This window comes from Amphiprion ocellaris, chromosome 11, assembly GCF_022539595.1.
Source record: "Amphiprion ocellaris isolate individual 3 ecotype Okinawa chromosome 11, ASM2253959v1, whole genome shotgun sequence".
In the NCBI taxonomy this organism is placed as follows: domain Eukaryota; kingdom Metazoa; phylum Chordata; class Actinopteri; family Pomacentridae; genus Amphiprion; species Amphiprion ocellaris.
In genome coordinates, this window is record NC_072776.1 from 2,613,469 (window position 1) to 2,633,547 (window position 20,079).

The 20,079-nt window shown below is 38.4% G+C and overlaps 3 protein-coding genes across 3 annotated transcripts; 2 read left to right on the top strand and 1 right to left on the bottom strand.

Annotated features, from left to right (window-relative positions):
- The first annotated feature begins 1,084 nt into the window (after positions 1-1,084).
- Positions 1,085-4,615, top strand: zgc:162944 (uncharacterized protein LOC569993 homolog). The gene is made up of 4 exons (XM_023281619.3): positions 1,085-1,310; positions 2,828-2,999; positions 3,181-3,379; positions 4,116-4,615. The coding sequence occupies exons 1-4, from the start codon at positions 1,116-1,118 to the stop codon at positions 4,309-4,311; spliced, it is 762 nt and encodes a 253-aa protein (XP_023137387.1). The 5' UTR covers positions 1,085-1,115; the 3' UTR covers positions 4,312-4,615.
- Position 4,616: 1 nt separating this feature from the next.
- On the bottom strand, positions 4,617-10,402 carry acod1 (aconitate decarboxylase 1). Its single transcript, XM_023282049.3, has 5 exons — positions 9,942-10,402; positions 9,578-9,739; positions 8,635-8,724; positions 7,717-7,916; positions 4,617-5,727 (listed from the first exon to the last, which is right to left on the bottom strand). The coding sequence occupies exons 1-5, from the start codon at positions 9,951-9,953 to the stop codon at positions 4,773-4,775; spliced, it is 1,419 nt and encodes a 472-aa protein (XP_023137817.1). The 5' UTR covers positions 9,954-10,402; the 3' UTR covers positions 4,617-4,772.
- A 2,224-nt stretch (positions 10,403-12,626) lies between these two features.
- kctd12.1 (potassium channel tetramerisation domain containing 12.1) lies at positions 12,627-14,289 on the top strand. The gene has a single exon (XM_023281931.3). It carries the CDS (start codon positions 12,881-12,883, stop codon positions 13,739-13,741), a length of 861 nt encoding a protein of 286 aa, XP_023137699.1. The 5' UTR covers positions 12,627-12,880; the 3' UTR covers positions 13,742-14,289.
- Positions 14,290-20,079: the final 5,790 nt, after the last annotated feature.

Consider the following 20,079-nt stretch of genomic DNA (forward strand, 5'->3'; position numbering starts at 1 on the left):
TTATTAGTAGTAGTAGTAGTAGTAGTAGTAGTAGTAGTAGTAGTAGTATTAGTATTAGTATTAGTATTAGTATTAGTATTATTAGTATTATTATTATTAGTATTAGTATTATTATTAGTAGTATTGGTATTATTATTATCATCATTGTTGTTGTTATAACTATTAGAATTAGTATTGGTAAGATTAATTTATCAATTATTTAATTTTAATGTATTGCAAATTATTATCTTTATTTTTACTACTACTACTACTGCTAATAATAGTAAGAATAATAATAACAATGACAATATCAATTAAATATAATGACAATAGCAATAAAAATAGCATCAATACTTAGGCATACATTAATCTATTGTAATTTGAAGCCGCAATATTTTAAATCTTAATTGAAAAGAGGTTAATAGCATAACTTAATCAAATGATTAATTTGTTAAAATATATCACCATTATTATTGTTATTATTATTATTATTATTATTATTATTATTATTATTATTATTATTATTATTAGTAGTAGTAGTAGTAGTAGTAGTAGTAGTAGTAGTAGTAGTATTATTATTATTATTATTATTATTATTATTATTATTATTATTACTATTATTATTATTATTATTATTATTATTATTATTATCATTGTTGTTGTTGCTGCAATTATTAGAATTACTATTGGTAAGATTAATTTATCAGTTATTTAGTATTTTAAAAATTATCTTTAATTTTGTTACTAGTACTAATAATAATAATAGTAAAAATAATAATGACAACATTAGACGAGAATTTTTTTTTTGAATTAATCATTTTAAAAAAATTATTAATTTTTAAAAATATATCATAAATTCGGGTGATAACCCAAAATGTATTTTTGAAAAAACAAGAAGATGGAAACCGGTGTGTATTATGTCGACATGCTTTTTTTCTCTTCTAAATTTAATTTAACCTAAATTTGTCTTATTCCAGAGCCACCAGCTGGCCTGTATGTGCAGGCTGCAGTGCTCAGATTTAACCACCAGGTGTCACTGACGCACTGTGAAGCCTGATCACCATGTTTAGTTTTGTTTTTTTCAGCGCAGAAGAAGAAGCGTTGGAAGAAGGGGGCGTCCTCTCCTGACTGCCGCCATGCTCGCCCTGCTGCACCGCTGTGGACGAACCCTACTGACCCCCAGCACCGTCCGGGCCGTGGACAGCAGCTTCTACTCTTCTCAGATGGGGAAACGCGTGGCCGTGGTGCTGTCGGGCTGCGGGGTTTATGACGGCAGCGAGATCCACGAAGCCTCCGCTGTTTTAGTGCACCTGAGCAGAGGAGGAGCGAGTGTAAGTCTGATCCTGAGTCTGTTACTGTGATCCGATCTGAAGGCGCTCAGAGGGGAGTTTAGTGTCTGAGAGGGAGTTTAGCTGCTTCCTCACACTTTTAAATGTCAGTATGTGACCTGCGATCTCTAAATACAAGCCTGAAAACGACTGAATTCCACACAAACTGACCCAGAAACCTTTAAACTGCAGAGTTAGACTGATGATCTGAAGGTGAAACTAAACAAGTTCGGTAAAGTTGGAAAAATATTGACAGATTCGGACTTCTGGCATCAATAAATCAATAGTCATCGTAGTAAGGGCGACAATGTGCTACAAGCCCAGTTTAATCAGAAGTAGCTGTCTTTCAAGCTGCAGGAATAACATTGGTGTCTATGAGGAGTGCACAGGGACCGTCTGCAAATAGGAAAACCGCTGCAACAGCGAAGAGAGACAAAATTATTCAGTAACTTCACTCTAAACCCTCCTGTTGTCTTCATTTACGGGCACCAAAAATATTGTTTCCTTATCTGAAAAAAAATCCAAAAATTCAGAAAAAAAATTCCCCAAATTTCTGAAAATTTGCAAAACCTTCAGGAATAAAATTCCAATAATTCCTTAAGTTTCCCTTAAAAGCTTTGGTTTAAAAAATTCCCCAAATTTCTGAAAAAAAAAAAATCAACCAAAATCCAGCGAAATTCACTGGATTTTGGTAGATTTTTTTTGGTGAATGTTTTTAAGAAACAGTTTTAACATTTCTTTTTTTCCACCCAAAAATTTTCAAAGGTTTCCCAAAAATGTTGCAAATGTGGACATCAGAAGTTTCACTGTGAAAATATATTTTTTTTCCCACATTTTCAAACTTTAAAACGGGTCAATTTGACCCACAGGACGACACGAGCATTAAATATTCACTGTAGAGTTGATGCTTTATCCCCCCATGAGATATTATCTAAAGTGTGACTGTCACACACAAGGAGGACAGAATGAATCTGTAAAACCACTGACACAACAGTTTAAACCCTGAGTCAGACGTGCTGCATTATGTATATCCTAAATTGCACACTTTGCCATTTGCTAATTGCGTTGTTTGCAAGTTTGATTAGAGATTGATTAATCTTTGAGCCCCAATTCCCCGTTTGCCAGCAGCTTTTTCTTCAGTATAAACCACAGAGAAGTTTCTGTATTTCTGAAATAGGACATGCACATGGATGCATTTTTTTTGCTGATAAACTGATCAAGATTTCAGTCATAATATGGATTCACTGTAGGTTCGTACTTGTTCACCAATCCAACCCAGTGGGGGACAGTTGAGTTTTTGAATATTTTGTTAGTCTTTTGTGGAATAGAAGAGCATGTAAAGTTTTGGTTTTGAAATGTTGCACTGACAAAACAAGCTACTAGCAAATGTCACATTGGAGTCGACATGTGTTGGACATAATTTATTTATATTATTGACTGAATTATTAATTAGTGGGGTAAATAAACAATCATTTTCAGCCGTCCTGACAGTGTCTGGTCGCTGCTTTTCTCACGTGCAGGTAAACATGTTTGCCCCCAACGTTGACCAGATGCATGTCGTGAATCACCTGAAAGGCGAACCTTCTGAGGAGAAGAGAAACGTGTTGGTGGAAAGCGCCAGGCTGGCCCGTGGAAACATCCAGGATCTGTGCAAACTCAGCGTCAAAGACCACGACGCTATTATTTTCCCAGGTTTGTCATTGCAGTTTGCTTTCCTACTGTAAAGAGCTCATCCTGAATGAGTCTTAAAGCTTAAAAATAGAAGATTTAAACTAAAAAAACTGTTGTCTGTACCCAAAACTGATGGAGCATTGCACAGAAGTTTCTCCAGGAGGGGAAAGTAAACGTTAGTCTCGGTTTTGGTGTTTTACAGGCGGTTTTGGGGCAGCGAAGAACCTCTGCACATGGGCAGTGCAGGGGAAGGACTGCTCCGTTAACGATGAAGTCAGAGCCACTCTGCAGGCGTTCCACAGCGAGGGTAAACCCATCGGCCTCTGCTGCATCTCACCTGTCCTGGCTGCCAAGGTGTTCCCTGGGTGTGAGGTCACCGTGGGCCTCGAGAAGGACGACAAGTGAGTGGACTTTTTAACCCTCGTGTCGTCCTACAGGTCAAAATAGACCCGTTTGAAAATGTGGGAAAAAAAAAAATATTTTCACAGTGAAACGTCTGATGTCCACATTTTCAACATTTTTGGGAAATTTTTGAAAATTTTTTGGTGGGAAAAAAGAAATGTAAAAAATGTTTCTTAAGAACAGTCACATAAAAATCACCAAAATCCAGTGAATTTCGCTGGATTTTGGTTGATTTTCATGTGAATGTTCTTAAAGAAAATATTAGAAGTTTTACTTTTTTTTATATATATATATATATATATATATATATATATATATATATATATATATATATATATATATATATGTGTGTGTGTGTGTGTAATTACTTTAGTTACTAGTTACTCATTTTTTGAAAATAAAAATTTTCTTGCCAAATTTGGGGGATTTTTTTAAAAAAATAAAACTTTTAAGGGAAACTTTTAAGGAATTATTGGAATTTTTTTCCTGAAGGTTTTGCAAATTTTAAGAAATTTGGGGGATTTTTTTTTGCTGAATTTTGGGATTTTTTCAGACAAGGAAACAATATTTTTTGGTGCCCATAAATGAAGACAACAGGTGGGTTAATATACTTTATGCATATTTGTTGTTCAAAATGCAGTGTGTAAAGGACAGTAGTGCAATAGTTTCACGGTATTAGGTGTTTCCGAGATGCAGGGATAGCCTGTTGACAAGATTTTTCAACTTTTTTCTCAGGTATCCGAATACGACCGATACTGCGGCGGCTATCAACCAGCTCGGCTGCAAACACGTGAGCAAGAGCGTCGCCGAGAGCCACGTGGACGACAAGAACAAGCTCATCACCACCTGTGCCTTCATGTGCGACGCTCCGATCCACGAAGTGTTCGACGGAATCGGGTCGATGGTGCAGGACGTCCTGAAGCGTGCCTGAATCGAGGGAAACTTCACAGACGGTGGAAGCACAGAAATAAATGGTGGGCTGTCGTTTTAGAGAGCTTTGGCATTAGAGTAACATCAAGATTTAAAAGCACTTAAAGATACTCCTGAAATATTTGTGGTAGCGCTACGTGGTCTGATTTTGCACATTCATCTATTAATTGACAAATATTGCAGTTTTAATCAACCTGACTGGATTGTATTCTGATGTTTTGTCTTGTGATTTCAGTGTAAATCAGATGTAGAACCTCACAGCAGTTCATATTGTCCACAAAAACGCAATAAAATCAACAATTTCACTTTTTCAGTTCACTTTATTTCAAACCAAAGCACCACAGAAGAAAAAGACACGGTAAAAAATATTTACAAGATGAGATTATTTAATTCTCGTTTTCTAAATTATCACAAAGCCTCACACAGATACTCGCTTCATCGGCTTCATCAAACTGGATTTAATCACTGAATGTTGACGCAGTGCAGCTCCTCCTGTGGATTACTTGTCATCCTCAGATACAAAGCCAACACCGAACACTCTGTCACCCTCTCGATGTTCCCTATCACCTCCACCACCCCCTCCACCCCCTCGGTGCACAACACTGAGGAAGCATTAACGCTGAACTTCTCCACTAGATGCCGCTGACTCAGTGGCTTCCTCCAGTGGCCGTAGAAGGTATCGCATCTGGCTGCATGACTGTGCCCCTGCTCTGTTTCTATCTCCACCTCGCAGTACATTTTATCAAAGCTGGGCTGGTTGTCTGGAGGCGTCTCCACCTTGACTTTGGACAGCAGCTCCCTCAGAGCCGGCCGGCTGATGTGAGCTTCGCTGAAGGACGCCACGCTCACTTTGTCGTCCAGCAGAGCGGAGCAGGCGTTGAACTGGAATGAGTGCCTGGCTTGGTGCTCTGTGACGGGTAAGGGGCAGTTAACGTACTTGGATGGAGGCACTCGGAGTGTGACGCGGCGGATCTGGCTGAGGTCAAAACTCCCGATTGTGTTTTGAAGCTTTGCACGGGCTGCCAGAGCCGCATCCACAACCCAGTGCATCCCCAGATGAGCCGGGATGCGCTTGAACGCCACATCCTGCTCCTCCAGAATCCATTTAAAGGCCCCAGAAGCTGCCATCGCTGAAGGGCTGTAGTCTTTGTAGTAAACCCCAAACCCGTGGTGCATGTCCAGGATGGCTGGATTTCCCTCCAGTCCTATCTGTGCCAGCTGAGCAGCCTCCAGGCCTCTCCGAGCAGCGTTTCCTATGTGGAGAGGTTTGGTTTGTGTGGCGGCGTTGGCCAAAGGAGCCCCGGCAGAGGAGGCAGCTATAGCCAGAGCATGACTGCACTGAGCTGGGGACAAACCAAGGAGCTTAGCCGAGGCTGCAGCGCTCCCCATCACCCCGACAACACTGGGAGGATGGAATCTGAGTCAGAATAGAAGCAGAAGGAGGACCAGGGCAACAAGATTAGGCTTAGTAACGGTGTGATTAAAGTGTTCATTTCATTCATCAGTTAGTTGATCAGTGGACGACAACCAGAGAATCATTATCATGCCAAACATTCACCGCTCCCAGCTCCTCTAATGCCATTTCTCGTCTTCTTTGTCACATAGAAGGCAGTGGTGGAATGTAAATGACACTTCATTCAAGTACTGTGTTTGAGAACAAAGAAATATTGCACTTTTTGCTTTATCTGACAGTTTCAGCTCAGATGTCTGCATACAAAACAAGAGAACAAGTGCTGAATATATTCTCTACCCAGTCCACATAAGTACACCTGAAACAATTAGTTGATTAAACAATAAGTCACTCAACAGCAAATTAGTATTTTGAAAAGCCTTTTAAGCACTTTTGATGGCATTTCTCACTCTTTTTCAGAATTTTTACAAACCAAAAGCTCAGTTGCAGAGTAATTAACAATAAAAATCACTATTTGCAGTTGGACACAAAAGAGATCAAAATTAGCTCAATTTTAATTGGCTAATGTTCATTTTGTCATTTCTTATTATAGGATAATGCTGCTTTTAAACCAACAGTTCAGTAAGAAAATATGGTTTTACCTTATCGTCATGTTTCACATGCATGTCGGTTTAAAAGCAGCGTTATCCTATAACTCAATTTTAACCAACTACAACAGCAAAATCCTGCTTTAATATTAATGCATGAGTAAAAATATAATATGTAGTAGTGTAACTGTCACAGAAAATTGTCTGCATTGAGCACTAGAATTCTTTAACACTCATGTCGTCCTGTGGGTCAAATTTGACCCATTTTCAAGTTTGAAAATGTGGGGGAAAAAAAATATTTTCACAGTGAAACTTCTGATGTCCACATTTTCAACATTTTTGGGAAATCTTTGAACATTTTTGGTGGAAAAAAGATGTTAAAAATGTTTCTTTGGAACATTCACAAAAAATCAACCAAAATCCACTGAATTTCACTGGATTCTAGTTGATTTTTTTGTGAATGTTCTTAAAGAAAATATTAGAAGTTTTACTGATATATATGGAATCACTTTAGATATTTTTAGGATTTTTTTTGGAAGATTTTTACTCATTTATTGAAAATATTTACAAGAATTTTCTTGCCAAATTTGGGGGATTTTTTTAAAATAAAACTTTTCAGGAAAACTTTTAAGAAATTATTGGAATTTTCTTCCTGAAGATTTTGCAAATTTTCAGAAATTTGGGGGATTTTTTTGCTGAATTTTTGGATTTTTTTCAGACAAGGCAACGATATTTTTTGGTGCCTGTAAATGAGGACAACAGGAAGGTTAAGAATGGTACGACTGGATGTGAATATTTCCTCCACCACTGGTAGGAATGTGATGTGACATTAAACTGAAGAGGTTTTGGTGAAGTTGGTGAACAAAACAAGTAACTTAAAATACTCAGCAGTCTGCTAAAGAAAACCTGATATGTATTTTTCATTATTTTCTGACATTTTATAGATGACATTATTAATGGATTCATCAAGAAAATAACTGCTGAGATGCTGCTCATGCTATATGTGGTGGGCGTTAATGGGACAAAAGAACTTTTCCAGATGTTTTTGCTTAGTTTTTTGCCAATTCTTTTGATTCCTGACTAATTTAAGAGCAGATTGGCTTTTTTAAAAAATGATCCACTCACTTTACTGTATTAACTTCTTATTGCAACAACTTTCTACTGAAGAAACGATGTGTGAAAACTGAACAGCGAGGGCTTGCTGTTGATTTTTCAGTGTATTTTTAAACGCTGAGCACCGAAAAATGACGGAAACAAACCCAGACTCTTCACAGCTTCGTACCACTAGAGGTAGGTGTTGCACTTTTTGTAATTTTGGGTGAATCTGCCCTTTAATCTTCCAACATTCTCGTCAGCTTCCAACATTAACTAGAGGTCAGATTTGTGCTCATACTTCCAAATGTCTCACCTTTCGGGGATGTTGTAGGCCTCTCTGGAGAACCTCATCAGTCTGCCCTGCACCTCGATGCCCACGTTGAAGGCCAGCAGCAGGTCCAGACCAGACGGCCGGCTGGGCAGCGTCTCTGCCAGGGCCAGCAGGGCAGGAAGCACCGCTCCTGATGGGTGAGTCGCAGGGTGCCAAGTGTCATCAAAGTCCATGGAGTGAACCTAATATTAGACACAGTGACAGAGCTGCTAAACCGGATGTCAAAGCTGGATTTTCTGGGTCAAGATATAACTGAGGGACTTTTGAAGTCCATGGGATATATCTTGCATGCATTTTTATCAAAAGTTTAAAAAAAAAAAAAAAAACTAATGGTTTTTATGTTCATTATGATCATGTTTTACAAATTCCATAATTATTTATTATGGAAACAATCACTTATTAATAAAAAAATGACTGGATATCACTAAAATGTCAACTAAATAACCGTCCCAATTTAATACCAACCACCTTCTAATTAGCTAAACAATAATAAAATGAGCTGATTCAGAAATAGTTTGGATTGTGTTCTTTTTATTAAGTTGAGATAATCAGGACAGATATTTCTTCTGTGGCAGTATTTCAAGTTTTATATGGAAAATAACAAATTGTATCTGTGTCCAAGAACTCATTAGTAGTGTGAGAGTCAAGTGTAGATTTATCGTATGTCAGCAGGTTTACTACAATATCTTTATAATTAACTTTCAATTTCAATTTTACTTAGTTGTATATCTAATATTTAGAAGAATCTTTCTGTAAAAATGTCATGTAGTGTTTGGTTATAGGCGGTCATATTGATTTTAGGCCTGAAAACAGCAAAAATGTCAACTATGATACAAAAAGTCCTGCAATCATATATTGACTCATCTACATGCTATGATGCTTTTGTTTGACCAAACTTACTGCAATGCCGTTGACGAATGCAGTGTAATGAGGAGGGAGATTCATCTCTGATTTTCCCCAAACACTGCTTCTTTCCTCACACGTGAACAACTGCAATCAGACCAATGAATAAGAGGGTAAGTGAGCTCTGCAGTGAAGCTTCCAACAAACACAAACGACAGCATGAAGGATTTTAGATCTACTGACTGGAAGTAAGAGAAACGTGAAAAACAACAGATAAGTTTATCAATTTTAGAGTAACACAAACTTCTCATGAGGCCAAATTGATTTTTATTATGATCACATGTGTAGTATATAAATACTGTACTGCTAATGACTGTGTGAAATTGGTTCCTACTTTATGTACGTCAAAGTTAACCCTCCTGTTGTCCTCATTTACGGGCACCAAAAAATATTGTTTACTTGTTTGAAAAAAAATCCAAAAATTCTGCAAAAAAATTCCCCAAATTTATGAAAATTTGCAAAACATTCAGGAAGAAAATTCCAATAATTCCTTAAAAGTTTCCCTTAAAGCTTTATTTAAAAAATAAAAAAAAATCCCCTAAATTTGGCAAGAAAATTCTTGTAAATATTTTCAAAAAATGAGTAAAAATCTTCCAAGAAAATCCTAAAAATATGTAAAGTGATTCCATATATATCAGTAAAACTTCTAATGTTTTCTTTAAGAACATTCACATAAAAATCAACCAAAATCCAGTGAAATTCGCTGGATTTTGGTTGATTTTTATGTGAATGTTCTTAAGAAACATTTTTCACATTTCTTTTTTTCCACCAAAAAAATGTTCAAAGATTTCCAAAAATGTTGAAAATGTGGACATCAGAAGTTTCACTGTGAAAATATATATTTTTTTCCACATTTTCAAACTTGAAAACGGGTCAATTTGACCCGCAGGACGACACGAGGAGTAAGTCTTCCTCAGTAGGTGTTTTTGTGGAGCTGTACCTGGCTGTAGGTCAAAGCCTTGTTGAAAACAGCTGTCCTGGTCCCCAACAGTCCGACTCCCAGGGTGTCCAGCATCATTCTTTTGCTCCTGTTAATCACACCATCTGTCAGCTGAGTGGTGTTGAGGGCATGGATAGCAGCTCCAAAGCTCTCCGTAATACCCTGCAAAGGTGAAGCGAGGCCAGTCAGTCCAAAACTAAAAGACAGTACAGTACAGTTGTTCAGGGTCTAATATTTCTATATTTTCTACGTCTTTAAAACCTAGAAACACTCTTCTAAAGAAGCCTTAGTTAAATCTTAGAGTAAAACGGTGACAAAATATAAAAACAACACACTATATAAGCATTAAAGAAACCAGGAATACCTTGCGTAGCATTGTTCTGTCTCAACAAGCTCCTCAAGTGACAAAACATCCAAATGCACTTGGCTTTTATAGATGAATACGCTGTCTGAGGTCAGGTCCTCCAAATTTCCAAAGTGGCCAGAATTTCCCATGATGGGAAGCAGGAACTTTCACAATGACTGGACCTCGTCTTTTCATTTTCACTAACTCAGACTGCAGTAGGAAATAAACCAAACCTGTTGTTTTGATTAGAAGCACTTCGGCATGATTCCTGCATTTATTTTCAGATAGGAAAGAAGTAAAACCAACTTTGGATTAATGATAGTGACTTAGATCTGTGTGTTCTTTGGACAATTGCAAGATTAAAAGTAAAAGTTTAACCTGAAAACAAACAAAAAACTGTTGAATGAATTTATCTTTTTTTTGTCTTTAGCCTGTAAGATGAACACTGAAGAACTGGTGCAGGACCTTCCTGTTGGGTTTGATAATGTGGGTGAAGTTATTTTGTCCATCTTATGCAACTTGTTTCGTTTTGAGATGTCAGGCTGTGGAAATTCAGCTTTCTGCAATGGGAAGTTTGGCACCGGGAAGTGACACGAGTCTAAACCAACACACTCACCGACAGTCACATGATATAAAGTCAGACCTCAACCAGCTGAGGAAAGGATCATCTATGTGTTGTGTTACAAAAGAAAGCTGCAAAACCAGACTTACAACCAGCTCCATTTGCATTTCAACAGAGGATTATTAACTGGTGATAAATCAGATCTTCCAAGAAGAGTCAGAGTGAAGGAAATGCGCTTCACTTAAATGTATGTTTTGCTCAGAATTCCCAAATTTTATTAGAACACATCGTGCTTCAGTGTTTTCATCTCATTTTGTGCTTTCTTCTTAGCAGCTTTCAAAGTGATTTTAATTTCCACACAATCATTTGAACATGTGTGTATTTGCTTGAATTTTTCCATCAGTGCCTCTCTTTTTTAACCAATTGAAAGTAAACAGAAGATCTTAGAGTTCTTGGGGCGTCCTTGTTGTTTCACACTGACCATATAATAAGGATGTGGCCGGTCACCAGCTGCAGACTTTTGTCCAATATCATGAATATTAAAGTTTCTCTTCTCACTTCTCTGTATCTCAAACCTCTAGGAACATAAATGTGAGACGAGCCGAACAAACCAGCTACAGGTCGGTACTGACTGGACCTGAACCTAAAGGCTGGGACAGCTGCTAGTTTACAGATAAGTATGAAGTGAAGGTTTGCATTGACCAATTTCACTGTTTATATTCCCAAACCGACACCCAATGCAAGTTTAATGAACAAAGACAAAACAGAGACAAAAAATGAACTGACTGTACACTGTAAAAAACAAACAAAGCCCCCACAAAAAAACAAAAACAGCAAAAATCTGGTAAAAAAATTTACCAAAAAAGATAATACTTTAAAAAAGATAGAATACTGTAACACTCAAAAACTGTAAAACAAACAAACAATAAATAATGGCAGATATCTATAAAATAATGATATTTTTTGAGGATTTTTCTTCAGTAAAGCTTTAGGGTCACACATTGTGAAAGAACAAATTATTATTTATTTTTTATTTTTGTTTTACAATCAATATTTAAATAAAATGTTTTTTCTGTGACTAGATATTATTAGTAATTTAACAGAAGGGGGAATATATATATATATATATATAAATTGAGTTAATTTTATTTTCAGTATAGAGAATTGAATTGTTGATCTTGGTAATATTCGTATGCATCATTTTTTCTATTCGGATTTCTATTTTTCTTTCAGATCAATAAATAGTCTCTCTGCAGTAGCGTTGGCTGCTGATTTTTAAAATCCTTAATATGCTAAATTTGTCATTCAGATAATGTCAAATGTCTGTGAAATAAGTATATTTTTTCTGATTTTAATAGAGAAGAAACATGGTCATTTTACAGTAAAATGATGTGGAGGACACATTATTATTTGTTTAAAAAATAATGTAGACATTATTTATAGGTTTGGCCCTTTTTTATTATAGTTAAGGTGTGAATTGATACGTTTTTCTGTGACTTCACGAGATGCTGTCAGTAATTTACAGGGGGAATCTATGTTAAACTGTAAATTGTTTTTTAAAAGTGCTTTTTGGAGTGTAGATGGAGGACGAAATAAATTAGATAAATAATATAATACAGAATAAATGCTGCACAATAAAAGTAATCCATATAATGCAGGGGTCAGTGCACTGCTTAGTACATGCTTTTGTCCATATAACTACTGTCAGTTATAAGCCTATTCAAGGGTTGTGTGTGTGTGTGTGTGTGTGTGTGTGTGTGTGTGTGTGTGTGTGTGTGTGTGTGTGTGTGTGTGTGTGTGTGTGTGTGTGTGTGTGTGTGTGTGTGTGTGTGTGTGTGTGTGTGTGTGTGTGTGTGTGCGTGTGTGTGTGTGTGTTAGATGTTGGCTGCATTTCCATCCGAGTTGCTATGGGTGTCACTCTTTCCATATTTTCCGACCATTTCCCCTTCAAAGGAGTAACTTAGGTCAGTTGCATGGTCTTGTGTGTTCCTCTGAGGTTTGCAATAAAGCAAATTCAAAGATAATCTATATGACTGATGAAATAAGCACTAGGAGAACTGCTGCTTAGATATTTAATTGAGACTGGAGGAAACTATCTATCTATCTATCTATCTATCTATCTATCTATCTATCTATCTATCTATCTATCTATCTATCTATCTATCTATCCCCATATTTTGCGTGTGCATGTGTGAGAGAGAGACAGGAGGATGGATGCGCGCTCATTACGCACAAGACAGTCATTTAACAGTTAAATGTTAATTTAGGAGTCACCCCCGGCGTGCACGCGCGCGCTCACGCACGCGTTGAGCCCAGACTTCATAAAGCAGCGGCTGCCTCACAGCTCCTCAGTGTTTCCACTGATCCCACATCAGTGCAGCGGCGCAGAGAGAAGATGGCACTGGCCGACACCGAGCGCGGAGTGTCCAGCTGCGGGGACTCTCCGTTCTCCGAGATCATCGAGCTGAACGTCGGCGGACAGGTTTATGTGACCAGACACAAAACTCTGGTCGCCGTCCCAGACTCGCTCCTGTGGAACATGTTCAGCAAGAAGTCGCCCAAGGAGTTGGCGAGAGACAGCAAAGGGCGCTTCTTCTTGGACAGAGACGGCTTCTTGTTCCGCTACATCCTCGATTACCTCCGGGATCTCAACCTGGTCCTGCCGGACTACTTCCCCGAGAAAAGTCGACTGCAGAGGGAGGCGGACTTTTTCCAGCTGCGGGACCTCGCCAAACGCCTCAGCCCGCGGATGAGTAAGGACAACTCGATCAGCGAGGAGATCAGCCAGAGCGACACAGAGGAAGGCGCGCAGCAGTGCGGCTCCTCCGGCGGCGTGGAGACTTTACGCACCATGTCCGTGAGCGGGGCCATGCGCTCCCCGTCTCTGGACTCCAGAAAGTCGGGCTATATCACGATAGGATACCGCGGCTCGTACACTATCGGCAGGGACATCCAAACCGACGCCAAGTTCAGGAGAGTGGCGCGCATCACGGTTTGCGGGAAGACGTCTCTGGCCAAAGAAGTGTTCGGGGAAACGCTGAACGAGAGCAGAGACCCGGACAGGCCACCGGAGAGATACACCTCCCGGTATTATCTCAAGTATAATTTTCTCGAGCAGGCATTTGACAAGCTGACAGAGGTGGGCTTCCACATGGTGGCCTGCAGCTCCACGGGCACCTGCGCCTACACCAGCAACGATCCAAACGAGGACAAAATTTGGACAAGCTACACCGAATATGTGTTCTGTCGGGAATAACCATCATGACATGCTTATGTAAATATACATTTCATAATCTAGAGGGGAATGTCGTTAACAAGTTGGCTGTGTTGAGTGGTAACATTTAAGGGCGACTGGTTGCCAAATATAGTTCTATTATTAGACACAAAATGCCCCCAGAATAGATTTTACGCACAAAGAGTTTTGCAGGATGTGGAGATATGCAGTTTGGATGTTTTCAGTTTGAGTTGATGCACTCATCCAAAGCCCTGCTGCGTGGTAAACACCCAGAAAATGCCATCATCTCCATCTCATCAAACTGCATGTCAGTGTTTCAGTCATATCTGACTCAGTGCTGTATGAATTGAGTGGCATCCAGGAACAGACAAGCGGCAATTAGTATTCAGTGTCATTGTAACTTCTAGGCTTTCGCTTGAACGCTTGTTTGGCCAAGTTTTGTATTATCTAACAGCCTCTATGACAGTTCTATCACTGACATGATTGTAAGTGTATGTGGAGTGTTGGTAGAGTTGTATTTGTTATAAACCTGTTCAGACGAAATAAAATCTTCTACTCTGTTATTCTCAGCCCTTTTGCCAATCGTCCTGCTCTCCTCTTAACATCTGCACAGCGGAATAACAAAATACTGGCATTCATCTCCCTTCTGAACCCTTTAAACCTTCCTCAGTGGGGAATCAAAGAGTCAGCCTCAAAGAGAGATGCCCTATCCACAAATCTCACCCCATCATGGCGCTGAAACTGCCAGCTCAACAAAATTTGTCACTCAGTTTTAACCCAGAAGACGCCTTGTGTGGCTGAATAGTCTGTACTTGTCATTGTGCTCATGGTCAACTTGTAAAATCCTGACTCTGAACTTTCCTTGGCTCCGGCTCGACGTATCACTCTTGCAAGCTGCCATTTCAAGGCATCGGCTGCATTTGCTCCTCAATGTCACCCCTGTTATTAAACCACACAAGCAGACAACCTCTGCGTCTGGTTAGCATGTAAATACTGCAGGAGGAGCCATTTTCACCTGTTTTGTCCCGCAAATTCAGGCGATGTAGATGCAAATAGTGCAGCTGTGCACACATGATGTCATTATAATTTCAAGTGTCAATAATGAAAGGGTCCAGCTGCACACAAATGGGAGGGTTCGGTCTGCCAGGGACTGTGCACGAATGGAGAGTCGATTGGTGGACCTCGGCTGTGAGAGCAGAATTGTTCGACTGGCCGATGCACATCCAGGCCTGGATTCTGCTTTTCATTTAAAACAGACATGATAAAAGAAAAGGCCTTCCATTCAAAGTGTGATTGCAGGACGTCAGGGGCTTATAGTGGCCTAACTTCATCCTCCCAAAGGGAACATTTGATTTCATGCGCTACACACATCAGTCTGGTTCAATTTGGCTTCAAAAAGTTGCAGAAAATGTGCAGTTTGGACAAGAACGAACATTATCTTTGCTCTTTGGGCATAATTGTAGGTACACGATGGCTCAGACTAAGTGTACTGCAACTGGCAATTATCCAGGCCTTTCTCATGTTGATAATTTTGACATGTCACAGCAGAAAAAGCACAGGTGTAAAAACAACAAGAAAAAATACAAAAGGAAAGATGGCTGAACTCCATGTAGCTGCTTCAGTTTCTGGCTCAGAACACACTGAAGCCGCTCTGTGACAAGTCAAAATGTCAGCTGTGGAAAAGCTCTCAATGTTCAGTTTGTTAACACATAAACAGTTCATAAACACTTGAATTAACTCTCCTGTTGTCCTCATTCACAGGCACCAAAAAATATTGTTTAATTGTCTGTAAAAAATCCAAAAATTCAGCAAAAAATTCTCCAAATTTCTGAAAATTTGCAAAACCTTCAGGAAGAAAATTCCAATAATTCCTTAAAAGTTTCCCTTAAAAGTATTATTTTAAAAAAAAAAATCCCCCAAATTTGGCAAGAAAATTCTTGTAAATATTTTCAAAAAATGAGTAAAAATCTTCCAAAAAATATATATCAGTAAAACTTCTAATATTTTCTTTAAGAACATTCACAAAAAAAATCAACCAAAATCCAGCGAAATTCTTCTATAAAACGTTTGCTCAATGAGAATGAAGGAAGGATGTTCTCAGTGCAACGTTAGGAAAACGTTGAGACGTTATTGAGACCTCAGATGACAGAACGTTCTTCATAAGATGTTCCTGTGATGTGATGTATTAACAAAACAAACCATTTTAGGGTCTAACCATGATGTCTACAAACATTGTTAGAACATTTTTGTTATCCTACCTTTAAGAAGAAGACTGTGGGAACTAAAGACAACTTTGTGTTGAAAATATTAGCAGAACTTTGCTGAATTTTCCCAGAACAGTTTTGAAACAACTAAATTTTAGCTGGGATAAAGTCGCATGCTTGTATATGATAATTGTTATTTGACTTATTTGCAAGATGCTCATCTTTTTGCTGTAAATAAATGTGCTATTTCTAGAAAAAACAAGGCCGTCTTATGAAACAATCAGCATAAACACAAAATGTCTCATAAAATATGTCCACACAATCCCGTTCTGATAGACAAGAAGAACATTCTTGGGATTTGAATTTGGATGACGCTCATGCCAAAGATTACATGGTCCAGTTCTCCCTAATAATGAAATGTGAAAATACGCTCAAGGGCTTATATTTCTTAATATATATAAATATATTTGTAAGTGTAGAAACAGAGCAGGCAGTAATAATAACCCTGTTGTTGTCAGAAGCGGCATTGACTGCAGGGAAACACCCTGGATCAGTCACCAGTCCTTCACACATATCAGCCTGGAAACAATGACCGACTCACACCCACATTTACACACAGTGCAGCGTGAGCAATTTACAGACTCCACAACACTTGCATGTCTGTGGACTGTGGGTGGAAAACCCACTCAGACATGTGCAGTAAAGACTGTCATTCAGTGCTGAACAATTTATTCAAGCTGCTGCAACACATGCACATTCAATCCCATTGTGCACAACAATACATTTCAGCCAGAGAGGATCATTTTATACCTCACTCTGAGGTCCAAGCGATGCCTGCTAGCTGCAATTTGAATTAAATGATAAGAAATCAAATGGGAGTCAGTTCAGATATAGTTTTTAATGGTCTTTATGTGTAGTTTTACATTCTGATAAAGCTTCATTCAGACTAGATTTTAGTTTTAAGCCACAAATACTTCATGGATGTCCAAGCCACATTGTCTGACTGTACATTTCTTAACGACTTGGAATAAAAGCAACAAAAAAGAAAACAACAGGAACTATGATTCAAGCTGGTATCACTCTCCAGCACTGACACAGTGCTGTGGCGATATGTCTACATGAGACTAAGTGAGAATAAATAAAACTGCGAGGACAAAACACCACCAATCAGCTACGACATTAGCCCTCGTGTCGTCCTGCGGGTCAAAATTGACCCATTTTAAAGTTCGAAAATATGGAAAAAATATATATTTTCACAGTGAAACTTCTGCTGTCCACATTTTCAATATTTTTGGGAAATCTTTGAACATTTTTTGGTGGAAAAAAGAAATGCTAAAAATGTTTCTTAAGAACATTCACCAAAAAAATCAACCAAAATCCAACAAATTTTGCTGGATTTTGGTTGATTTTTATGGGAATGTTCTTAAGAAAATATTAGAAGTTTTACTGATATAAATGTGATCACTTTAGATATTTTTAGGATTTTTTGGGGAAGATTTTTGCAAATTTTTTGAAAATATTTACAAGAATTTTCTTGCCAAATTTGGGGGATTTTTTTAAAATCAAACTTTTCAGGGAAACTTTTAAGGAATTATTGGAATTTTCTTCCTGAAGGTTTTGCAAATTTTCAAAAATTTGGGGAACTTTTTTTTCAGAATTTTTGTATTTTTTTTCAGACAAGGAAACAATATTTTTGGTGCCTGTAAATCAGGACAACAGGAGGGTTAATCCCAAGGGAAATTCAAATATTCAAATATTCAGAAGCTTACATACAACAGAAAGGTTAGTAACGACACACAGATTAGCAAGATGGCGCTGATTGAGCAGCAGCCAGTTGCAGCAGCTCTGACCTTTCTCACTTTCCCCAATGTGGGATCAATAAAGTTTATCCTTATTTCATCATTCATATGGATGATATTTTGACACCTACCTAAACATTGTTTCAGACCACATGCATCTCTTCACAACAATGGTATTCCCTGATTCTGGAGGTCTCTTTCAGCAGAATAATCCACCCGGCCACATTGCAAACACTCTTCAGGAGTGGTTTGAGGAACAAGAGTTCAAGGCGTTGACTTTGGCCTCCAAATTCCCCAGATCTCAGTCTGATCAAAATGTGCTGGAAAAAGAAGTTCAATCAGTGGAGGCACCACTTCACAACTTCCAGGACTTAAAGGATCTGCTGCTAAACTCCACATCACACCTTCCGAGGTCTGGTGGAGTTCATTCCTCAGTGAATCAGAGCTGTTTCAGTGGCATGAAGGAGACGTACACAATATTAGGCAGGAGGTTTTAATGTTGTTGGGAATCAGTGTGCAGTACAGTATAATATAGTAAATATAAATGGCAGAGAAATACCACAAAGTCCCATGAGTGTATTATCTCACAGTGAAATGAAAAACAAAATGAATGGGCTGTCGGGTTTTTCAGTGAGTGATGATCGTGTATCTGAGAACAAAGAAGGAAGCTGTGAGACAAACCGAGTGAAGGACTGGAGGAAATAGAGGAAAATGACTTCTGATTGTCAGCCTTTGTTAGTATTCTTTTCCTTCCTCGTATGCTTAATAATTCTCTTTGGAATATTCCTTCTTCTTTGTGCCCGTGCTCTGCATTCAGCTCCCTGACACGGACCTCCGCACATCAGGACTGTTTGAATTCCATGCGTGGGTCCAGGATGCGTTTCAGCTTCCTGGGTTATTTTAGATCAAAGTGAGTTTCATTAGCACATCACAACAGTAACTCCGGACCAAAGGCTTCATTATTCTAATTAAATTCTGAGTCAGAAATACATTTTAAACTTGACTTCACAACAGGGGATATGCATCAGTCAGTGTTCACAGGAGGGCATTTCTCACTGTTTAGTGAAAGCCTAACATTAGAGCATTTCACGGGGCTTTAAAGCTGCTGTGCTGCTAACGGAGGCCAGGAGCAACAAAAAAAATCCACCAGTGAGTTCAGTATTAGATGATCTATCAAAAATATTGAACATCTACCTTCAGTTTTAACCCTTGTCGGCTTTTAAGGTACATCACACCACACTGTTCTGCCTGTAATGAAGAAGAAGAAGCAGGGCATTGGAGTGTGCTGGACGCCTTATTGGAAAACTAAATCATTACATTTTCCTCATGTTCTGAGCTCAGAGGAGAAACAAAAGCATGAAAACAGGCGTGAGTATACGTCTATAAATGTGCACATGTTAGCATACACGCTTGCACTCATTCAAATATTTCATTGCATTATTGCTTCCATCGGACAGCTGTGTGGATACAGACAGGAAATGAGGAGCGGGAGAAGAGATATGACTTGCAACAAAGGTCCTTGGCTAAATTGAAAGTGGGGGTGTTGTCATTATAAGATGAGCATCCCAAACACCTGGTCCCCAGATGGTCTGAAAATACAAACTGACCGACTTCTTTCAATAAATGACTGAATTTATGAAATAGAATATTTAACTATAAAGAATGTGCAGGTCTTTAAGTAGCCGGTCGCTTATATAGCCGATTATATTAACCCCCAAAACCCACCAGCTGGTTTGAAATGCATGTCTTTTTTTCTTAAGAATAACCAAAATTACACCATTTATTAGAACCACATACTGTAAAATCTGAGAAAAACGTCGGATATTCACCCTTTTGATGTTTCTTGAGGAAATCAGATGTATTGCACAGTTCTGTCAGTTAAGTTAAACAAATCCTAAAATTGTGACAAGCACTTTATTCAACATGTCTCACTTTAAAATTTGCCAAAAATAAAGTGTTTACAATAACCAGAGTCTTTACAAAGCAAAAAATTCTGCACATCTTTGTGCAACCAACAGTCACATGACAGACTTTTTGGCTGAACTGCAGGCTGTGTTTATGTAACAGGTGTGTACACAAATGAATAATTTCACCCAAAATCCCCCATTGTTTTTGTTTAAGATAAGATAAGCCCTTTATTTCTCCCCACGCCAGGGGAAATTCACATTATTACAGCAGCTTACAGCAGCAGTTTACATTTTTATTTAATTTATTTTGATTAAGATATCATTGTTATTGTGTATTTATTTATTTATTTTTCTTGGGGAGCTTTATTTAATTTATTTATTATTTTATTTTGACGTGGCTTTTACTCTCGCGATATTTCTGTGACCCTTACCCTTTGGTGATGTCACTT